Raw genomic sequence first — 18156 nt, forward strand, 5'->3', positions numbered from 1 at the left:
ATAGCCACTGCATGGCATAGCCCTAGGTGGAGCTCAGCCTCGGCACTGCACAGGTCTCTGAGGTGCAGCATAACCCCATGGCCATGACACATCCTTCCCTCACTGAAATATGGCACAATCAGCCTTGTCCTGCACTGTGGGGCTGGGTACCCAGATCCCCTGAATGTGGGAGCCATGCACACCAATGCTGAGTACTCCATGTTTAATGATTTGGTAGGGGCAGGGAGGGGAAGTGGGGGCAGTGTATCCAGCAGGCACTGCAGTGCAGATGTTGCAAGGAGCCCCTGCTCCCTTCACTGGCATCCTCGGGGGGAAGCCCACCATATGCAGGGTCATTTCTGGAGCAAGGGACTGAGGGCTGACCTGGAGAGGCTGCAGAAAGGATGCTCTGGTGGAGGGATGTTGTTGCTGCTGGGAGCGGGATAGGCCTGGTGGTGGAGGTATGGTGCTCAAGCATCCTGTAAGGAGGAGAGGATGTGTGTGGCCTGATCCAGGTGTCTTGGGTCCACATCCACTCTAGGGAAGGGGCACACACCTGGCAGACGACACTGACATCCTCAGAGTGAGTGCAGTCATGATACCCCCAGACACGGTGGGCGCAGTCCCTCAGGCTCTTCTCATGACCTTTGCAGCGGACGTCATCCAGCCAGATGTGCCCCTTGCCCAGGGCAAAACGGGGCCAGTCCACGGGCAGCTTCGGCACCGGCTGTGCCATACCACAGCCCAGCTCGTAGCACACCACCTGAGCGTTAACTGTGGTCCAGCCATCATCACACACAGTGCCCCAGGTCCTGTTGTGCCACACTTCTAGGCGTCCTGAACACCGCCCAGGGCCACTAACCAGCCTCAGTTGGAAGGGTTCTGTGAACAGCAGTGATCAGGCCAAGATGATGAACCCACTTGGAAAGATCCTCCCACAAGGCCCCTGTGCATGCTTACCGTGGCACTCAACGCCTGCAAGTTCATCTCGGGGGCAAGGTTTCCCATGCCCTGGCTTGAGGATGCATTGCGCCAGGGCCTTCTCCTGCCCCATGCACTCCACCCTGCTCAGTATCACTGGCACCTGGCTGGGTGCAAAGTTGCTGCATTGCACAGGGACCCGCCGCGGCCGCCCACAGCCCAGCTGTCGACACAGCACATGGGCTGCCACCTGGTCCCAGCCGTGGCTGCACACACTGCCCCAGTGGCCACTGTGGTAGACCTCCACATGCCCACTGCAGCGTGAGTGGCCACCTGACAGACGGACAGATGCCTCTGCATTGGAGAATAGACACAGGTAGGTGGCCATGTTCAAGCGTCCAAACCATAGGCCCATTGCATCATGCCTTGGCACACATCCCTACCCGTTGAGAGACTCTGGCCACTCCCACATTCCCAGCTCAGCCCCCCTATGCCCAGCCTGCTCAGTGCAGTCTCAGTCTGCCCAGCACATCCAATCTGTCCCACACAGCCCCAGCTTAACCCCAGGCTGCCTAGCATAGCCCCAGGCTGCCAGCTTGGCCCCAGGCTGCCCAGCATGGCCCCAGGCTGTCCAGCTTGGCCCCCTCCCACCCAGCTGAGCTGCAGGCTGCCCAGCTCAGCCCCAGTTTGCCCAGAATGGCCCTAACCTGCCCAACTTGGCCCCAAGCTGCATTTGCGCATCTCTCAGTGCCTGCCACATCCTGTACCCAGTGACTCTAGGGACACCCAAGGGGCACTCTGAGGACATCCATGGGCACCCTCTACATACCAGATCCAGCGACAGCACTGCAACACAGAGCTGAGGGGAGAGAGGGAAGAGCTGGGAGAGGGATTGAGACAGCAGCACCTCACCCCACTGACACTTTAGCACCCCACTGCACACCCAGTACCTCACCACTAAGCCCACTGCACCTCAACACACCCCACAAACACCCTAACACACACACAGATACCTCCCTGCACCCCCACACAGTCCTACTTGTATACCCCACAGCCTGCACTTGTCAGTGACAGCCTCATGCATAAACACTCTGTGCAGCTTTGACAAACTCATATGCATGCATACACATACACAAACACACACACACACACACACGCATACACACACAAAGTTCTGTAATCTCCTCATCTGCATACCCAGCTTTGTGCCCCCATGTGCCCACATACCTCTGCAACCCCCCCATGCACACATTCAATTCTATAACCCTAATTTGCACACCTAACTGTACCCTCCGTGTGCACACCCACTTTAGTATCCCCACAAGGTACACCCAACTCTATACCCTAATTTGCACATCCACCTCTGCAACCCCTCCATATGCACATCTACCTCTGTATTCCATCAATTGCAAACCCACCTCTGTACCCCACCACGTGCACACCCAGCTCTGTGCTCTCCCTGTCCCTGTCTTGCCCTGCCCCAGCTCCTGCCCACCCCAGTGACCTGTGGTCCCTCACCCAGACATAGCCCGAGGCTGTCCAGCCACCCCATGCCGCTCGCTGACTGAGGGGAAGTGCCCACAGGCCACCCTTTTAAAGCTTCCATCCCAGTGAGAGGCAGGGCTAGAACAGCCCAGTGACACAAGCCTGAGGACAGCCAGGAGACCCTGGGCTGTTCTCAGGGACCCATGGATACAAGTAGGACACTGGCATGCATGCCAATTGTGGGCAAGCATCACCCAGCTCCTGTTGCCCAGCATCACTCAGCTCCTGGTTTGCTATCCCCTCCAATTTAAGGATCAGGCCTGGGGGGGCAGCTGAAGGGGGTTAGAGCAAGCTAAGGCACCAGGGCCACCAGGAAGGAAATGAAAGCACCCAGGGAGGAAGGTGGAACTGCTGAGCAAGCCGAACAGGCGCCACACATCCGTGAAGAGTCCCGTGGGGAGGGCGCTCTTCAGGAACGGGATCCTTATACTGGTGGCAGCCAGCCCAGTGGGGCTGTGGCCATGGAGCTGAGCAGAGGGGGGCAGAGAGGGGTTCCCTCAAGCTCTGGGAACAGGACTCAAGGCACCAAAGGGGCCACAAGCAGCAGTGCCCTGGGATGTTTCCTGTGCCATCTCCATGCCACATTGTCCCATCAGGTCTTGACACCTCTCTGCACTCGAGACCACTGTGCATTGCAAAAAGCATACTCAGCCTTGGGCTGCCCTGAGGGCACTGAGGTCCCAGCAGGCATCTTCTCCTGACAGTCAGATCAGGAAATCAAGGACAGCTGAAAAGACTGCCTAAAACAAGCAAGGCATAGTACAATCCCACACTAAAGCAAGCGCCTGAGGAAACAAAACTAAGCAGACTCCAGCCATCAAGACAGAGGAAGATGTTAATGAGATAAGAGGCAAAGATCAGGCCTGAAGCCATCCACCCAGATAAAGAGACAAAGGGCTTTGAGTCAATCCTAGGGACTCCCAGATGTGGGAGAGAGGCCAGAGAGATAAACCATCCCAATGGCTTCACAAAATCCTGCCACAGTCTAGGAACACTCAGGAAACCCGAGGAGGATCCCTTCACCTTTGTGCCATCCTAAAGGACACCCTGGACTCCAGTGGTTTTCTGCTGGTGTGGGAGTGGATGTAGTCAGGGGCATTTCCCCTGAAAAGCCCTTCCCCTCCTATGCAGCTGAAACCTCACTTGCTGCAGCCTTGGAGACATTCCAGAGAACCAGCCCTGTTTTATTTGATTTGCAGCCAGGGTTTTACAAGGGCCCTGGGTGCTCAGAGTCACCCAAAATCCGCCTGAGTCCCCTGCCTGTGGATTCATGCTCCAGGGCCTGCCCATGGCATTGCCAAGAGGCACCTGGATATCATGACCCAAGAGCCCGAGGGGGCTCCCGGCGGCATGGTGGAGGACCTCGGCCCCGTGACCACAAGGAAAGGCCCCCCAGGAGGTGGCGGACTGAGCTTGCCAGCTCTGCCAGGCTGCCAGCAATGGCCTCTAGGTGCTGGCTGCTCTGCTGCTGGGCATGGGCAAGCTCCCGCAGTTCCCCACGCAGCTCCCGCACCTCCTGGAGCAGATCTCGCAGCTCAGGCGTAATGCAGGACACGCAGCGCCCAGACCCAGCCTGAGCCCTGGCTTGCCTTGCCTCTGGGACCTCCACTGCAGGGAGGGCTGGTGACGTGACCTCCTGTGCCAGCAGAGCCACACCTGTGGGGCAAGAAACAAGAACCCCTAAAGCACATCCCAAAGAGACCCACCCTCCATCCCCCTCAAGATCCAGGACAGGGGGCTCAGAGTAGGGCCCAACATCTCTCCTGCAGGCCAAAACACCTGGGTCCTTCGAGCTGCCTCCCAGAACCCTTCCCTGCTTTGCCCCAGAGCCTGAGCATCCTAGCTGAATGTAGACCCAGAGTTAAAGGTTTGTAAACAGGATAGCCCCTCGCCACTGCTCCCCCCCCCCACAAGTCATACCTGTGTGCATGGCCCCAGCCACCATTGGGCCTGTTGGGGTGCTCTCAGGATCTGTGCTGAAGGCCTCTGTGGGGCACTGGGTGGGTGCTGGCAGGCTCTGGGGGCTGGGAATCTCCATGGAGTGCTTGGAGGGAGCAGCTTGTGTGGAAAAGCTGGGGATATCCATGGAGTGCTGAGTGGATGCTGGGGGACTCTGTGTGCTTAGGGACTCTATGGGGGGCTGAGGGGATGTTGGGGGGCTATAGGTACTAGGAATCTCTGTGGGGTGCTTGGAGGGAGTATGTTTGTAAAGGGTGGGAGTTTCCATGTGGCGCTGCATGGGTGCTGGAGGTCTTTGAGTGTGGGGGTCTTTCATGGGGGGCTGGGTGGATGCTGGGGGTCTCTGGATTCTGGAGGTCTCCATGGGGTGGCTGGAGGTAGCAGCATGTATGTAAGGGCTGGGGGTCTCCACGGGAGGCTCACTAGGTGCAGGTTCTGTCCAGGTACTGGAGGTCTCCATGGGGTGCTGGGTGGGTGCTGGGGGGCTCTGTATGCTGAGAGGTTCTATAGAGGGCTGAGGGAATGTTGGGGGTCTCTGGCTGCTAGGGATCTCTGTGGGGTGCTTGGAGGGAGTATGTTTATAAAGGGTGGGGGTTTCCATGTGGTGCTGCATTGGTGCTGGAGGTCTTTGAGTGTGGGGGTCTTTCATGGGGGGCTGGGTGGATGCTGTGGGTCTCTGGATTCTGGAGGTCTCCATGGGGTGGCTGGAGGTGGCAGCATGTATATAAGGGCTGGGGGTCTCCACGGGAGGCTTACTAGGTGCAGGTTCTGTCCAGGTGCTGGAGGTCTCCATGGGGTGCTGGGTGGGTGTTGAGGGGCTCTGGGGGCTGGGGGATGCTGTGGAGTGCTGGATGGGTGCTGGGGTGCTCTGTAGGCTGGGGATCTGGGTGGGTGTTGGGGATCTCTGGGTCCTAGGGGATGCTGTAGGGGCATTCATGAGTGCTGAGGTTCTTTTGGTGCTGACTGCTGCTGTGGAGGTCTCTGTGGGTGCTGGGTGCCCCTGGATGCTGGGGGTCCCTGTGGGGTGCTGGGTAGAGGCTGGCTGTGTCCAGATGCTATGGAGCTCTGCACCCGGATTCTGGGACAGTATAAGTTCTGTCTGTGTGTTGGGGGTCCCTATGGGGTGTTGGATGGGTGCTGTGGGTTCTTGTGAGGTGCTGAGGGTCCCTGTAAAGTGCTGAGAAATGGTTGGGGGGCTCTGAGGACCAGGAGTCCTTGTGGTTGGCTGGGGAGGGTCACGCTGTGTCTGGGTGCTGGGGGTCACCATAGGGTGCTGTGTGGATGCTGAGTGGGTGCTGGAGGTCCCAGTGGGGGAGTGGGAAGATGCCTGGGGTCTTTTGGTGCTGGGGATCCCTGTGGAGCGCTGCATGGTTGCTAGGGGGCTCTGGGTGCTGGGCATCCTGGTGGGGAGATGGGTGGATGCCTGGGGTCTTTGGGTGCTGGGGATCCCTGTGGGGTGCTGCATGGGTACTGGGCGGCTCTGAGTGCTGGAGGTCCCTCTGGGGGGTTGGGTGGGTGCTGGGGGGCTCTGGGTGCTGGACATCCCTGTGGGATGCAGGAAGGGGGTGCTGGCAGCTGGATTCTGGTGGACTGCAAGGGCAAGAGGGTCTTCCGTCATCAAAGCTGGGTGCTGAGGCAGGTGGGCTGAACGGGGCTCTGTGGGGTGAAGAGAGGCTCCAGCAGGGCCGGGATCCAGGCCAGTATCTGAGGAGGGAAGACAAACACTGGTCCGTGAGGCCCCCACATTGTGGCCTCCAGCCCCAACCAAACCCCCTGCCTCAGCTGTTGAGTGAAAAGCATCCATCCTTGCCCAGGCTCTGACACAGGAGGCTCCCAAAGTTTAAGAGAGCATCAAGCTGCATGTGTCCAAGCCCTACAGCACAGCAGGGCCAGCACATCCACCCAGCCTCTTGCCAGCTGCCAAGCACACCCTGACACCCATCTGGCCTCCCTCCATCATCTTTCCCCTCCTGTCCATACCTCCCTCCCTCCCTCCATCATCTACTCCTCCTTTACTCATCCTTCTTAAAAACCTTCCACTCAACACTGGCCTATCATCCAGCCCCCTTGTAGTCAGTCATACATCCCTTTCTCCTTCTTGCTTCACATCATCTATCCTTCCATGTCTCTTTCTTTCCCTCTGTCCCCTCCTTCTTGTTCTCCATCTACCTGTCCATTCATCTGTCTGCTCATCCCCTCCTCCTTGCTGTCAGTCCATCCATTCCTCCATCCTTCCCTCCTCCTCAGTCTTTCCAGCCCCCTGGCTATTCCTTTGTTCATTCGTTCCTTCATCCATCCCTTCCTGCTCACAGTCCTTCTGTCCACCCACCCATCTTTGCTCCTTGCTGTCTGTACATCCAGCCAGCCCTCCTCTGCTGTCTGTTTGGCCATCTCTTTGTTCATCTTTCCTTCTCTCTTTCTTGCTGTCCATCTGGCCATTCATCTAATCATTTTTCTTGCTGAGTCATCCATTCTTTCATCTATCTTTCCTTTTTATCCATCTACTCATCCCTCCCTCCACCTTGCTCTCCATTCAAACATCCTCCTGCTGTCCATTCTCTATCTATCTATGCATATTCCTTGCTGTCCTTCTATCCACCCCTCATCCCTCTCACACTTCATTCATCTTCTTCCTAAAGATTTCTTCTGAGATTTTGCAGCCCTATTTAGTACCTTCTGGACTCAGTTCTGCTGTAGGACTTGTGCTCTGCATGGTACCAACCACTTCTGTTGCAGGATATGTGCTCCATGGGGTACCATCTGGACCCAATTCTGCTGCAGGATGTTTGCTCCAAGTAGTACCAGCTGGAGCCAAGTCTGCTGCAGAATGCATGCTCCATGTGGTACCATCTGGATGCTGTTCTGCTGCAAAATGTGTGCTCTGCATGGTACGCCCTGGACCAAGTTCTGTTGAAGGATATGAGCTCCATGTGGTACCATTTGGACCCAGTTTTGCTGCAGGATATGTGCTCTGTATGGTACCATATGGACCCAGGTCTGCTGAAGGATGTATGCTCTGTATGGTATCATTTGTACCCAGTTCTGCTGAAGGGAGTGTGTGCTTCATGGTACCATCTGGACGGAGCTCTGCTGCAGGATGTGTGCTCCATGTGATGTCATCTGGACCCAGTTCTACTGCAGGATGTGTGCTCCATGTGGTACCATCTGAACCTTGTTCTACAGCAGAATGTATGCTCTGCATGTTATCGTCTGGACTCAGTTTTACTGCAGGATGTGTGCTCCACGTGGTATCATCTGGACCTGGTTCTGCAGCAGGACCTGTGCTCTGTATGCTATCGTCTGGATCCAGTACTACTGAGTCTGAATCCAACACTACTGAAGGACGTGTGCTCCATGTGTTATCATCTGGACCCAGCTCCACTGCAGGAGGTGTGCTCTGCGTGATACCGTCTGGACTCAGTACTACTGAGTCTGGAGCTGGTACCACTGAAGGATGTATGCTCTGTGTGGTATCATCTGTACCTAGTTCTGCTAAGTTCTGCTTACTCCATATAGTGGCGTTTATATTCCATTCAAGGAGGGCCTGGATGCCCTCAGTTTCAGCTGGACCCAGTCCTGCTGGGAGCAACACAGTATGGGCTGAGTCCTGTCCAGCTCTGGGCCTGGTGTTTGTTGTGGTACCAACCAGATCCTGGCCTGCTTTGGGTTGCGTAGCACCAATGGGGTCCTGTCTTGATGGGTGCTTGGTGATTTGGATGGCAACTGTGAGATCCTGTCCTGCTTGGGGTTGGGTGGTACCAACAGGATCCTGTCCTGATGGACACCAGGTGCTCTTGGTGGTACCAACTGGATCCTGTCCTGTTCTGGGCTTGGTGCGCTGGGTGGTCCAACCCAAACCCTGTCCTGATGGGCTCCTGGTGGTCTTCATGGCACCTGCTGCATTCTGCCCTGCTTTGGGCCGGGTGATCCTTAGGATACCAGATGAATCTCGCCCTGCTTTGGGTCGGCTGATGCGGATGGTGCCTACTGGATCCTGTCCTGCCTTGGACCTGTTGGTGCCAGCTGGAACCCATCCTGCTTTGGACCTGCTGGTGCCAGCTGGAACCCATCCTGCTTTGGACCTGGTGGCACCAGCTGGATCCCTTCCTGCTTTGGACCTGTTGGTGCTAGCTGGATCCCATCCTGCTTTGGACCTGGAGGTGCCACCTGGATCCCGTCCTGACTTGGGCTTGGTGCTTTGGATGATACCAGCTGGATCCTGTTCTGCTTTGAGTCGTGTGATCCTGATGATACTGACTGGATCCCGCCTACCTTTTCCCTGGATGGTGCCAATTTGATCCTGTCCTGCAGGGTGCTGGGTGCTCAGAGTGGTACCACTTGCATCCCGTCCTGTTGGCTGCTGGGTGTGCAAGGTGGTGCTGACTGGACTCTGTCTTGCAGGATGCTGGGTGCTCAGGGTGCTTCTGGTTGGTGGCAGGGTCCGCAGCGCTGACGGCAGGTCCCTTTGTCCTGCAGCAGAAAGAGGGCAGCTCAGCCCTTGCCCTGGGCTGCATAGCCCTGGGACTTCTCCATCCAGATCACCTGCACTGGTAGGCCTCACACTGGCCCCATGTCTGCCCCAAGGGTGATGCTCCTACCAGGGTTCCTTCAGCCTATGGAGTCCCTGCTTTTCTGCATCCTCAGCAGCCCCACTCTCAGCCTCTCAGGGCCCCTTGCAACCCATCTCTGTGCAGGGACTCTCAGCCTTTGGAGATGGAGAACTGAGGGACATCTGGGGCCAGAGGCTAGGGCAGGGGCATCGCTAGGGGACAGGGACTGTGGGAAGTGGGGAGTCCCCCCAAAGTCTGCTCTAGCCCCCCATGAATCTCTGCTGGGGTCCCTGCTGTAACAGCAGAGAGAGGGTCCCTGGGCTATGCTTACTGCCCTGGCCTGGGGCAATCCCACCTTCACACACCACAGCTGCATCCTCATGGTGGTTGCAGTTGTGTCTGCCCCAGGGCTCTGCCAGGCACCGCCGCAGTGTAGGCTCTGCCCCCGTGCAGTTAACCTCGTCCAGCCAGATGGGACCGGTGCCTGGGCCATACCGGGCCCTGCCGGGGCTCTCCAGGGCTGCCCCGCATCCCAGCTCCCGACAGACGACTGTTGCGGCTGCCAGGCTCCAGCCGTCATCACACACGGTCCCCCAGCGCCCGGCATGCAGCACTTCCACGCGCCCCGCACATCGCCCGGAGCCCCCAGCCAGACGGAGTTGGGCTGGCCCTGCAAAACAACATGCATCATGCACTGGGCATGGGGTTGTATCACCCTCCAGCTGCCTTGAATGGGCCAATGGGCACCACACAGGGACCTCCAGCCCAGTCCACATACCCTTCCGGGCTGTTCCTGCCACGGGCTTGCTGGCCGTGGCTGTCTTGGAAGAGCCAGGGATGCGGGCCTGTGTCTTCTTGCGCGGCACAGCCGAGGGTGGGCTCCGTGGTGGCATGATTGGTGGCTGGTGGGGAGTGGGCTCTGCAGGCTGTATGTCCAGGGACCTCAGCTCATCTGTGTGCATAACAGACCAGGGTGAACCCTAACCTGCACAAGCTGCATGTGCACTGCGTGCACACTGAACACACTGCACCCTGCCCATGCATGCGTCTCACCCTGTGCCCTGTACATACACCCTGCACTCTGCCTGTACACACATTGCACAGGCCTGGTGTCCCTCTGCACTGCCCACACACTGCACACTAATCCTGCTGCTTGCAATACAGCAGCACTGCACCCTTTCACCTGCACTCTCACACTGTCTGCAAAATAGCCATAAATTAGCCCATGCACTTGCACCAGGCTCACTACAGGTATATGACCTATGCACCCACTGCATAGACACTGCATGGGCACTGCCATTTGCACAAGCTGCTGCATAAGCCCTGCATGCACTGCACACAGACTGCGAATGTGCAAGGAGGTGCACACACTGCACAGGCATTGTGCCCTGCAAGGGGTCTGTGTGTGCATGCACGCATACTCACATGGTTCCCAACCCTCTCCCACCCCATGCTCTGCCTCTCTGGAGTGGGTACCTGTGCAGACCACTGCTGCGTCCTCACGGTGCTGGCAGTCCGTGATGCCCCATGGGGCAGCCGGGCACTGCAGCAAGGCCGACTCGTTCCCTTGGCACCGCACGTTGTCCAGCCAGATGGGACCAGAGCCCTCACCAAAAAAGGCCGCTCCAGGTGCTGAGAGTGGTTCCCCACAGCCCAGCTCCCGGCACACCACGGCTGCATCTGGCAGCCCCCACATGTCGTCGCACACAGTGCCCCAGAGGCCCTTGTGGAAGACCTCCAGCCGGCCAGCACAGCGGCCCTCAGCACCCATCAGCCGCACCATGGGGCCGCCTGGGAGAGAGGCTGTGGTCAGCCCCAGGGGTATGTGCATTTGAGTGTTCAGAGGATATGTGTCCAGGGAGGTGAAGGGGGTTATTTGGGAAGAGGGACACGCATGGGTGCAAAGGGGAAGGTGGCAGGAGGCACAAGGCAGAGGGATGCATGGTGGGGTTGTGCAAGCGGGATGGGTGGCGGGGGGTGCAAGGGACAGTGCAGGTGCTGGGGTGTATGGCAGAGGGTACTTGTGCACACCAGACCAATGCATACTGTACCCGCACCCCCCCCCCTCATATCCTGAACTTGCCATGCCTGTGCATGCTGTACCTGTGCACACCATTCCTGTGCAAACCATCACAGCACGCACTATGCCTGCACATACTGTACTTGGGTATACTGCATCTGTGCACACCCTACCAGTGTCATGCACACCCCATACCCTGCACTTGTCACACCTGTGCACACTGGACCCCCCCCCACACACTGTACCTGTGCATACTGTACTCGTGCATGTTGTACTTGCACATGCTGTATGTGTGTAGGCCATACCCATGTGTGCTGCCCCAGTGCATGCTCTACTTGTGCACAAACACTATACCTGTGCAGGCTATACTTCTGCATGCTGTACCCATGCACACCATTCCTGGGAAGGGTGTTCCTGCACCATTCATACCTGTGCACACCACACTGGCATCCTCCTCATGATTGCAGTTATTCTGGCCCCAGGGCCGTGCCTGGCACTGTTCCAGCGCTGTCTCCTCCCCGCTGCAACCCATGTCGTCCAGCCAGATGGGCCCAGTGCCGGGACCAAAGTGGGCACCACGAGGGGCCTCCAGCGCCGTGCCACAGCCCAGCTCCCGGCACACCACAGCCCCATCCGGCAGCCCCCAGTCATCATCGCACACGGTGCCCCAGCGCCCCTCGTGCCACACCTCCACGCGCCCTGCACACCGGCTGGGGCCCCCGGCCAGTTGCACCGCCATGCCACCTGCAAAGTGCCCTGCATGTCACCACCGGTGGCTCCCACCCCAGCACCAAGGGCGCACAAAATCCCAGGAGGCCGGAAGGCATCCTGACGGCACCTCAGTGCCCAACTCACCAGGAGGCAGAGTGATGAAGCCTGGAGCAGGGATGCCAGCAGTGGGCGCGTGGCCATGCCATGGCACGGAGGGCAAGGAGGGCTCTGCAGTGCTGAGGGGCCAGAAGGGATGAGCTGTGGGGAGAGGTGGTGAGTCTGGGGGGCTCCTCAGCTTGTGACCCCCTGGCTGGAGCCAGTAGCAGGAGAGGGGGATGCCGGGTGCCCTCCCATTGCTGCTAACCTGAGCACACGGCGCTGGCATCTTCCTCATGGGCGCAGACGTGCTTGCGCCAGCCACGGTGCCGGCACAGCTCAAGACGCTCTTCAGTGCCCCGGCACCGCAGCCCATTGAGCCAGATGGGGCCTGAGCCCTCCCCGAACCAGGCACCCGATGGGGCTGAGAGGGCTGTGCCACAGCCTAGCTCCCGACACACCACAGCTGCATCTGGCAGCTCCCAGTCGTCATCGCACACGGTCCCCCAGCGGCCCTCGTGCCACACCTCCACGCGCCCTGCACACTGGCTGGGGCCCCCGGCCAGCCGCACCGTGAATGGTCCTGGGGAATGGCACAGCGCTTAGACATTGGGGCCTGCTGGGACAACTGCACACACTGGGACCCACTGGGATGCACTGAGACCGTTGCGCACATTGGGACCTGCTGGGAACCCTACCTGCTCTGGAGACCCCTGTACACACTGGGACTTCAGGGGACCTGCTGGAATCTCTGCAGACATTGGGACCCACTCGGACTGACCGCTGACAGGGACCATTGTATGCACTGGGGCCCACTGAGACCCGCTGGAACCCACAGGGACGCATTGGGACCTGCTGGGAACCCTACATGCTCTAGGGACCTCTGCGCACACTGGAACTTCAGAGGACCTGCTGGGATCTGCTGTGACCTCTGCACGCTCTGGGATCCACTGAGAGCCTTTGCACACATTGGGATGTGTGGGGTCTCACTGGGAACTCTGTATGTTCTCGGATCCACTGGGACCTGTTGAGATCCCCTGTACACCCTGGGGGCCACTAGAACCTGCTAGGACCCACTGGGATCCTTTGCACACTCTGGGCCCTCCTGGGATCCCTTGCACACGCTGGGACCTGCTGACATGCACTGGGAGTCTCTGCACACACCGGGACCCACTGGGATCCATTGGGAGTCTCTGTGCACCCTGGAACCCATTTGGACCTGTTGGGATTCCTTGCACATGCTGGGACCCACTGGGATCCTTTGCTTGCACTGGGAAGGGCTGAAATCTATTGGGAATTCCTGAACACACTGGGACCCACTGGGAGCTCCTGAAGATGCTGGGATCACCCCCATACTGGGACTAACTGGGACCTGCAGAGCCTAAGACCTCCATCCCACTTGCTGGGCCCCCACTACGCCCATATCCCTCCCAGGCACACAGGGTCCCTCAGCCCATGCTGCCCCCCACCCCAGGCTCCCCAAGGGCCCTAATGGGCTGGCACCCTCAAGATGCCAGTGAGCCGCCCCCTCAGCCCACAGGAGTACCTGCACCGTGGAGTCCCAGGAGCCACACTGCAGGCGGAACAGAGAGGATGAGCAGAGGGGGCCCAGGCACTCAGGTACCTGCCCCCAGGCTCCCAGAGCCAGGAGATGCTGGGTGTCTGCGTGTCTCCACTGCAGCACTGAGCAGCATGGCCCACAGCACCCTGTGGCTGGTGCCAAGGCCCTTCCGAATGCCCAGTGTGGCCCACAGAGCCCAGTGGCTTTCCCAGTGCCCCTTGCCCTGCCCAGTATGCCCTGTGCATTTCCCAGCACCCAGCACGGCCCACTGAGCCATTCCCAGTGCCCAGTGCCCTGCACAGCCTGCACTGCCCTGTGCCCTGTCCAGTGCCCCCATCCTGCCCAGCACCAATTGCTCTTCACAGGGCTCAGTGCCTTTCCCAGTCCCCAACACAGCTTGTGGTGTCCAGTAACCCCTCCCAGTACCTTCCCAGTGCCCTGAAAGCCCATGGTGCCCTATGCCCTTCTCCATGCCCCAGCCCCTACTGCAGTGTTCAGGGGCCTGAGGCAGTGCAGTGCCCCTTTGCAGTGCCCTTTGCGTTCCCTGGTGTCCCCTGCAACGTCCAATGCCTTCTGCATGCCCGCAGTGCCCTCCCGCAGCACTTGCTACTGCCCCACATCCTTAGAGAGTTTGTGCCACTCCCTAGTGCTGTTCCCCACTGCAGTGCCCATGCAATTCCCAGTCCATCTGAAGTGCCCTGCAGCACCCAGTGCAGTGATCACCCCCACTGCAGTGCACCTGCAGTGCCCAGCACAGTATTTCTCCCCTTTGCAGTGCCCAGCACAATACCCAGCCCCCTGGCAGTGCCTGTTGCAGTGCTTAGGCTACTTGCAGTGCTGCGTGAGGTGCCCAACATCTCTCCAGTGCCCCTACAGAGCCCAGGGCACTGCTCCTCTAGTGCCCATGCAGTGCCCAGGTCACTTCCAGTGCTCAGCCCACCTGCAGTGCCTAGTACAGTGCCCTTCCCCTTTCCCTGATCTACCTGATGCTCTGCCCTATGCAGTCTGTGTGGTGCTCACTGCATGCCCAGCCCCCCGTGTCATGCCTATGCATGCCATGCAGTGTTTAGTCAACACTCATGCAGTGCTCACTCCCCCCCCCATACCCATGTCGTGCCCATGCAGTACCCCTGCAGTGCCCAGCACCCTTCTCAGCACTCCTCTCACCATGCTAAAACAGTGCCTGCGTGGACATCCGTGCTGCACAGTGTCTCTGCAGTGCCCAGTGCAGCCCCGTGCCATTGCCTACAAAGTGCCCGTGCCCAGTGAAGTGCTCAGCACCCTGCAGTACTCATGCTGCACCCAGCGCTGCACCCGGACTGTGCCATGCACATGCAGCGTCTGTGCAGCGCCCAGTGCAAGGCTCAGCCCCACCCTGCCGTACCCACGCCATGCCCTTGCAGTACCCTTGCAGCAGCTGTGCTGTGCCCATCCAGTGTCCAACGTAGCACCCAGCCCCCCCGCCAACACACACAATGCCTGTACTGCGCTCGTGTCCATGCGGCGCCTGTGCATTGCCTGTGCAGCGCTGGCAGAGCCATCCACGCCGGCAGAGCAGGATCCAGCCTTGCCCTCTGCCCATGCCCAGGGCTGGCACTCACCGAGGAGCAGCAGGGTCACGGGCATGGTGGACAGTGGGTGCCAGGCGAGGGGCGAGGGGCGCCGGGCGCCGGTGCTGCAGGAACGGGAGGGCGGATGGGACCGCACAGCCGGCCCAGCAGCCGGGCCAAGGATGACTCAGTGCGTCCGGCTCAGTCGTTCCTAGGGAGTGTGGGGACACGGCACCACTCACCCCCTCCCAGGCATGGGGCTGGGCTGGCTGCAGGATGGGATGCAGCCTGATCTGGGAGGGGGTGCATGGAGCCCCAGGTGCCCTCAAAACCGGGGACCCCCCGAGCGCAGCATCTTCCCTCTGGCCCCAGCTTGGCCACGGCATGGGCAGGCAAGAGTTAAGGCTGGAAGAGCTGGGCGCCACGCACAGCCCGACACCCCAGGGACACACGTGCAGCGGCACGCACGCGCCCCCGCGCCTTGCTGTCCTCAGGAGCAGCAGGCGCATGCCCTGCTGCTGCGCAGCCACGTGCCCAGATGCACCAGCCCTGCCCTTGCACAGCTGCACGTGCACACACGCTTTTGCTGCACAGCCCCACAGGTCTGCACACCCCACCCTTGCACAGCGGCACGTGCACCAATGCACGCGCACGGCCACCCGTGCACACCCCCCCCCCCACCCCACTACAGTGCAGTCACATGTCCTGTTGCTGTATGCATATATGCACACACACACACACGCAGAGGAACAGGCACAGCCGCACATGCACACATGCGCGTGCCTGCACAGCCATCACACACAGCCACTGCACAGCAGCGCCTGCAGAGATACCACCTTTGCACAGCAGGGACAAACTGGTGGGACAGTGAGATGTACTGGGGCAGTAGTGGGCCATACTGGGGGATGTCATAGGGTGATACTGGGGGAAGCAGTGGGGCAGTACTGGGGTCATAAGAGCATACTGGGGAGGGGGGGAAGTGGAGCTGTTCCCCGGGAGTCAGCAGTACCTACAGGTCAGACATTGGCCTATACTGGGGCCACACTGGGGCCATTAATGGGGGCCATATTAGGCATCATAGGTCCGTATCAGAGGGGACCAATGAGACCATACTGGGCACCACAGGGCCATCCTGGGGGAGTCATTGGGTCAAACTGAGAGGGACCTTGGGGCTATCCTCAGCACTGCCTGGGCCCCCCCCCCCTTGCCGTCCCACAGCCTCCCCACCCTGTCCGCCACCCCTGGGCAACACAAGGAGGAGCAGGAGCCGAGGCAGATGGGTGCCAGTGGGGAGGTTTATTGGCACCCCTGGGTGCTAGAGCTCCTTGCTGAACTCGTGCAGCATGGCGCAGCCCAGCCAGGCGCGGGGGCCGCTGCGTCGGCGGTACCCAGCCCCCTCCAGCAGTCCTTGGGCGGCTGGGGAGCCAGCGGGCACCCGCAGCACCAAGCGCTCGTAGCCCTGTGCCCGGGCTTGGCCCTCGAGGAAGGCGAGGAGGTGGCGGGCAACGCCAGTGCGCCGGTGCCGGCGTCCCACAGCCAAGCGGGAGAGCTCGGCCTCCTCCTCACCGACCCGGGGCTCCAGGGCAGCGCAGCCACGTACCGCCGCCTCGCCGGGAGCCACGGCCACCCAGAGCCCCGCGGCAGGCAGGGGGCGCCGGTGGGGCCCGCGCCAAGCGGCCGCCTTGAGCATGGCCCCGCTGAGCACCAGCGGCAGCAGCAGGGCAGCAGGCAGTGAGCCCAACAGCAGGCGCAGGGCACTGCTGGCCACTGCCAGCAGCAGCAGGGCCGGGGGTCGTGTCAGCACGTGCAGGATCAGGCGGGTCTCGGCATCCTGGAAGGCATCCTAGGGAAAATGCAACAGGAAACAGGGGTGTCGGTGAGGGGTTGCAAGGGCACCCAAGAGCGCATCACCAGGGCACATCCCGGGGCACACACGTTGGAGCAACTGCAAGGCACCCATGAGACAGCTGCAGGCATCCTAGGGTACACATGTCCAGAGAGTTGCAAGGCACCAATGGGTGCACATATTGGGGTTGCAGTGCACCCCAGGGTGCATCATCGGGGCAGTTGCAGGCATCCCAGGGTGCACATGTGGGTGGGGGCAGCTGCAAGGTACCTCAGAGCGCATCATGAGTGTAGTTTCAAGGCAGACCCCGGTGCACACAGCAGAGCAATTGCAAGGCACCCACGGGAGCACCCGTGGTGGTGGGGGGGGGGGACGGACCTGTGGGGCAGCTGCAAGCACTGTACGGAGCACAGGGTGGAAAGCGTTTGTGGGCACCCTGGGGTGCCCCGGAGCAGGGCGCACCTGGAGGAGCTGCAGGACGGCAGGGGCTTCGTCAGGCCGCATTGGGCGGATGGTTAGCGGGGCGGCGGACGCCGGCATGGCGGAGGCGCACCGGGCTGCCAGGGCACCACGCCACGGGGGAGGGTGGCGGCAGGGGGGTTAGGGGGTGACACCCCCTTCCCTGCTCCCCCGGGTCGTCCTGCTGTGACGGAAGCAGTGATCCCCCTCCCCATACTGTCCCCAAGTTTGACCTCAGGGTCACCCAGTGTTCCGCACCCTGGCCCCTGTGACCTTCCCCAGTGTCCCCCACGCAGACCTCAGGCCCCCCTAGTCTGATCCAGGCCCCCCACCCCATTCAGTGCCCCTCACCTGAACTCCTTGCTGCTCAGTCTGATCTCAGGGCCACTCCAGTGTCCCCTATCCTGACCTCAGGGACACCCAAGGCCCCCAGTGTTCCCTCCCCCCCCCCCCGGAATGAACCCAGTGCCCCCCAGCTTGACTCTAGGTCCCCCCCCAAAAGGCTGATTTCAGGGCCACCCCGTGCCACTCAGTGTCCCCCACCCCACTGCCCCCCTATGCCTCCTCCTCCTCCCCCCAGCACCCCCCGCACGCAGTGCCCCCCTCAGCCCAGCACCCCCCCTCTCCGACGTTCCCCCCCCCCGCCCCCGGTGGCGCAACCGGCTCCCCCGCGCCGTCCCGCCCCGTGGTGCGGCCTGCTGCCCCCAACTCTCCCCCCCCCCCGCCCCGCACCGCCCGATGGCACGGCCCGCTTCCCCCCCTCCGCCCCCGGCACGTGGGGCGGCTGCGCTCTCCCCCCTCCTCCCTCCCCCCCCCGCACTCCCGCCGATGGACCCGCCCAGGTCGCGCCGCGCCTCTCACCGCCGAGCCGCGGCCGGGCCGCGCCGCATTGCGCAGGCGCCGCCCCCCAGCCCCGCCCCTAGCGACGGTTGCCGGGGCGTGCTCCCCGCCCCCGCCTG

General features: G+C 60.8%; 2 protein-coding genes across 5 annotated transcripts; both read right to left on the reverse strand.

Moving 5' to 3' along the window:
- Positions 1-203: 203 nt before the first annotated feature.
- Positions 204-15051, reverse strand: LOC134149736 (soluble scavenger receptor cysteine-rich domain-containing protein SSC5D-like). Its single transcript, XM_062592941.1, has 15 exons — positions 14944-15051; positions 13328-13354; positions 12050-12364; positions 11830-11943; positions 11404-11718; positions 10431-10745; positions 9733-9906; positions 9310-9624; positions 7078-8874; positions 4366-6108; positions 3764-4101; positions 1730-1759; positions 940-1339; positions 536-861; positions 204-458 (listed from the first exon to the last, which is right to left on the reverse strand). Exons 1-15 carry the CDS (start codon positions 14966-14968, stop codon positions 450-452), a joined length of 6243 nt encoding a protein of 2080 aa, XP_062448925.1. The 5' UTR covers positions 14969-15051; the 3' UTR covers positions 204-449.
- Positions 15052-16169: 1118 nt separating this feature from the next.
- Positions 16170-18136, reverse strand: NAT14 (N-acetyltransferase 14 (putative)). Of its 4 annotated transcripts, none has more exons than XM_062593041.1 (3): positions 18059-18136; positions 17201-17378; positions 16170-16735 (listed from the first exon to the last, which is right to left on the reverse strand). In XM_062593041.1, exons 2-3 carry the CDS (start codon positions 17276-17278, stop codon positions 16208-16210), a joined length of 606 nt encoding a protein of 201 aa, XP_062449025.1. In that variant the 5' UTR covers positions 17279-17378; positions 18059-18136; the 3' UTR covers positions 16170-16207. The 4 variants fall into 4 exon arrangements, with proteins under 4 accessions (XP_062449025.1, XP_062449024.1, XP_062449023.1 ...); XM_062593040.1 differs by having other exon boundaries at positions 17201-17381; positions 18059-18106; XM_062593039.1 differs by lacking the exon at positions 18059-18136 and adding an exon at positions 17549-17636 and having other exon boundaries at positions 17201-17381.
- Positions 18137-18156: the final 20 nt, after the last annotated feature.

This window comes from Rhea pennata, chromosome 21, assembly GCF_028389875.1.
Source record: "Rhea pennata isolate bPtePen1 chromosome 21, bPtePen1.pri, whole genome shotgun sequence".
Taxonomy (NCBI): domain Eukaryota; kingdom Metazoa; phylum Chordata; class Aves; order Rheiformes; family Rheidae; genus Rhea; species Rhea pennata.

Coding starts and splice junctions, on each gene's coding strand:
- LOC134149736 (XM_062592941.1), bottom strand. CDS start 14,968: ATGCCCGTGACCCTGCTGCTCCTCG. Junction 11,944..12,049: donor TGCCAGCGCCGTGTGCTCAG/GTTAGCAGCAAT, acceptor CTCTCCCCACAG/CTCATCCCTTCTGGCCCCTC. Junction 1,340..1,729: donor CAGTGCTGTCGCTGGATCTG/GTATGTAGAGGG, acceptor CTCAACGGGTAG/GGATGTGTGCCAAGGCATGA.
- NAT14 (XM_062593041.1), bottom strand. CDS start 17,278: ATGCCGGCGTCCGCCGCCCCGCTAACCATCCGCCCAATGCGGCCTGAC. Junction 16,736..17,200: donor CCGTCCTGCAGCTCCTCCAG/GTGCGCCCTGCT, acceptor CATTTTCCCTAG/GATGCCTTCCAGGATGCCGA.